Raw genomic sequence first — 4250 nt, forward strand, 5'->3', positions numbered from 1 at the left:
AGGTTTGGTAACCTATTTGTGGTGGAACCAAGAGGGAAGGCTGGTGGATTAGCTACTATGTGGAGAAATGATATTAAGGTCAATAGGATACTATACACTGATTTTACTATAGAATTACTTATAGAGGACCAAAGGAAAAATTGTAAGTGGTGGCTCATTGGCATATATGCTAGCTCGGGGGACTAGGTTAGAGGGAAACAGTGGGACATTATTAGCCAGAGGAAATGTATTTGGAAAAAAAAACTGGATTCTAGCAGGAGATATGAAGGATAAAGTGTCAAATGCAGAGAAATGGGGAGAAAGTAAAAGGCCTGAATCTAGCTTTAGAGTTTTCAATAACTTTATCAGAAATAATCAGCTTTCAGAATTGGGATTTGAGGGGGAGCCATGGACTTGGTGTAATAAATGGGATAATGCAGGAGAGGTAAAGGAAAGACTGGATAGAATTCTGATTGATAGTGGATGGAAAGAGACCTATGAAAGGGCAAAGTGCACTCACATTCATGTTGAAGCATCAGATCATTGTATGATGTTGTTGGAAATTGAACCAATAAGACGAAATTGGAAAAGGAGATTCTATTTTGACAGGAAATGGCTTGAATATAAAGAAGTGAGAGAGGTAATTAAAAAAGCATGGGGGAACAAGCAAGAGGGATCAAGATTTTTTAGACTCCAGAACAGAATCAAAGAATGTAGATTTGAACTCATGAGATGGAATAAAAAGTTGAAGGGTAATGCTAAGAAGGACATTGAGGAAGTAAAGCAGAAAATCATAGATATCAGGAATGTAGGGGGGCCTAATACAAAAGAGGAAATCAGTTATCTGCAGAAAAAGCTTGCTAATGCCTATAAAAAAGAGGAAGTCTTCTGGGGACGAAAAGCTAGAGTAAAGAGGCTTCAAGAGGGAGACAAGAATACAAGTTATTTTCATGCTGTGGTTGAGGCTAAAAGAAGGAGAAATAAAATATCTACACTTCAGAAGCAGAATGAAAATTAGTGTAAAGCTAAATCTAAAGTGGAGGAGGAAATAATAAGCTACTTCTACAACCTATTTAAGTCCTCATAGTTTGAGCCAATTTGATGTAATCGTTGAAGGAATTCCTCAGACAATTATGAGTCAGATGAACATGAGGTTAACAAGACCTGTTGTAGAATGGGAGGTCAGGAAGGCAGTGTTCTCATTGCATCGATACAAGGGACTTGGACCGGATGTTTGGCACTAGTCTTTTTTCAAAGATTCTGGAACATCATAAAAGGTGATCTAATTGCTGCAATTTCTAGCTTTTTCCATTCTAGCAACCTTCTGAAGTCTATCAACGAAACCATTATTACTTTAGTTACAAAAACTGAATTTCTTGTGATGGTGTCCCAATTTAGGCCTATAAGTCTGTGTAACGTTGTTTATAGAATCATTGCAAAAGTTCTTGTTAATAGAGTTAAGCCTTTTAAACACTGCTTTAGTCTTAACCAATCAACTTTTATACCTGGTAGACAGATTCTTGATAATGTGGTAATTGCTCATGAGTTTTTTCATCACCCAAATACAAAAAGAACTGGAAAAATAGTGCACATGGCTCTTAAGTTAGACATGTCCAAAGCCTATGATAGAGTCAAATGGGTCTTTTTGGGCAAAATTATGCAGAAAATGGGATTTTGTCCTATGTGAATTCAGTAGGTAATGAAATGTGTATCCTCTGTTAGCTATTCATTTAATATTAATGGCGAGAGAAAGGGTTATGTTAGACCTAAAAGGGGACTTAGACAAGGAGATCCATTGTCCCCCTACTTGTTTGTGATGATTACTAAAGGTCTATCCAGTTTGGTGAAGCATGCAATGTAATGTCAAAAAATAGCTGGATTGCGAATAGCAAAGGAGTGCCCTGCAGTTTCTCATTTGTTTTTCATAGATGATACTCTTATTTTCTACAAGGCAACAAAGGAGGAAGCACAGCAGGCAATGCAGATTTTAAAGATATATGAAAATGCATCTGGTCAAATGATTAATGCTTATAAATCATTTGTATTTTTTGGAAAAAATATGAGAGAGAATAAAAAAAGAGAGGTGATAGAAGTACTAGAAGGCATGAAGCAAGTACAACAGAGTAGATATTTGGGCTTACCAGTGGCAATAGGAAGGACAAAAAAACAAGTTTTCAGCTATATAAAGGAGAGAGTGATGCATAGATTGAAGGGGTGGAGGAAAAACTGTTGAATCAAGCTGGAAAGGAAGTAATGCTGAAATATATCATACTGGCAATGCTTACATATGCAATGGGATGTGTTAGACTGCCAAAAGGAATCTGTGTTGATATATGTAAGGAAATGGCAAAGTTCTGGTGGGGTGAAAAGGACAAAAAAAGGAAAATTCACTGGTTAGGATGGGAGAGACTCGCGGATGTTAAAGGAAAGGGAGGATTGGGTTTTAGAGATCTAATGGAGTTTAATATTGCAATGTTAGCAAGGCAATTGTGAAGGATTTTAACTAGGCCAAATCTGATGATGAGCAGGATACTGAAGGGAAGATATTTTAAGGAAGAGTCAGTATGGAAGATGAAAATTAATGAGAGTGACTCCTGGATGTGGAAGAGTGTGATTAGTGCAGGTGAGTTGCTGGAAATAGGAGCAAGAAAAAGAGTAGGAGATGGGCATACAATTGATGTATGGGAAGACAGGTGGATACCTGATAGAGAAAAAAAGGATGGTTACTATAATAAAGCCTCTTGATTGCTCTATACTAAAAATAAATGAGTTTATTCAGAATGAGGAGTGGAGAATAGAGCTCATTAGGTCCATTTTTAATGAGGAAGACTACAGGAATATAAAAAACATCCCTATTAGTATTTGTAGCAGCAAGGACAGATTGGTGTGGCCTTTCTCTTCATCTAGGGAGCATACTGTTAAGACAGGATATACTTTGGCAAAATAGTTACAGAAACAGAGGAGTAATTGGCATGAAATGACCAGAAGGCAGGTGGCAGGTGATAACAGAAATGAACAGAATACAAAGGTTTGGAAGTTCATTTGGAGCCTAAATATGAAACATAAGCTAAAACACTTCATATGGAAATGTCTGCATAGGATCTTGCCAGTGAATGTAGTAATAAAGAGTAGAACTGGGAAAGGGGAGGACAAGTGCTTATGTTGTGGAGAGGGAACTGAAACACTAGAGCATATGTTATTTTTCTGTCAATAGGAAACAGTGATATGGAAAGCTACACCAGTGAAATGGGATGGAATTGAAAATTTCAGACACAACTTCTAGTTATGGTTGAATAGCCTAATGGAAGCTCGGTAGAGAAAGGGTGGAAGAGAGCATATAGTGCTGACAGTAAATATTTTGTGGCAAGTATGCAAGGCAAGAAATCAAGCTCAATTTAATAGAGAGAAAAAATGTCCTGGGATGGTGGTTAACAAAGCTATGCAAGAGTGGCAAGAATATGAGTTAGTCAACCAAAAAATAAAAGAGGCTGAACAAGAAACAGGTCCACAAAGTCAAGACAGATGGAAACCACCAATAGCAGGAGTTGTGATACGCAATACGGATGCAGCAACTGATATAAAGCATGGGAAAGCTAGCTGGGGTATGATAGCTAGAAGGGGATATGGTGATATTGTTGGAGCTTGGGCTAGTATTGAAAAAAGATGCAGTGATCCTGTTGTGGAAGAAGCTTGCGCCATTAGGAAAGCTTTAACGGTAACTATGCAAGAAGGATGGGTGAATGTAGAGATACAATCTGATTGCAAGATAGCAGTAAGTAAAATTCTAGATGAAGACACAAGGGATGCAAAGATTGAAACGCTAATTGAAGACATAAAGTTGTTAAAACAAAACTTTAGAAATTGCAACTTTTCTTTCATTAGAAGAGAAGGAAATGTTGTAAGTCATAGTTTGGCAAGATTTGCCTTGAACTTAGTAGAGGATGTTTACTGGAAGGTTTTCTTCCCTCTCAAGTTAACTAGATTAGCTAGGGAAGATTTAGGAGCAGTTGCTCCAATTTTGTAAACAAAATTTGTAAAGTTGTTATGGTGCAATTTAATATATTGTTTACTTTGGAAAAAAAAACTGAGTTAGGGTAGAATGCTCTCACATTTAAACTAGGAGATGTATTATATCTAGTAGTTAAACTATATCCAACTTAGATAACTAGTATAATCTACATATAAAGCTCCTAACAAGTTAATCATAAAAGGATTTTTCTCTCCCTTTCTTTTGCAAGTCATGAACATAATTGAGAAAAATTTGGAGGTTA

The 4250-nt window shown here is 36.8% G+C and overlaps 2 protein-coding genes across 2 annotated transcripts; both read left to right on the top strand.

The window, feature by feature from the left end:
* Window positions 1-262: 262 nt before the first annotated feature.
* On the top strand, window positions 263-997 carry LOC113740865 (uncharacterized). Its single transcript, XM_027268380.1, has one exon. The coding sequence runs from the start codon at window positions 263-265 to the stop codon at window positions 995-997; it is 735 nt and encodes a 244-aa protein (XP_027124181.1).
* A 2403-nt stretch (window positions 998-3400) lies between these two features.
* Window positions 3401-4003, top strand: LOC140005515 (uncharacterized). Its single transcript, XM_072046519.1, has one exon. It carries the CDS (start codon window positions 3401-3403, stop codon window positions 4001-4003), a length of 603 nt encoding a protein of 200 aa, XP_071902620.1.
* Window positions 4004-4250: the final 247 nt, after the last annotated feature.

Source organism: Coffea arabica, chromosome 4e (genome assembly GCF_036785885.1).
Source record: "Coffea arabica cultivar ET-39 chromosome 4e, Coffea Arabica ET-39 HiFi, whole genome shotgun sequence".
NCBI classification, from domain to species: Eukaryota; Viridiplantae; Streptophyta; class Magnoliopsida; order Gentianales; family Rubiaceae; genus Coffea; species Coffea arabica.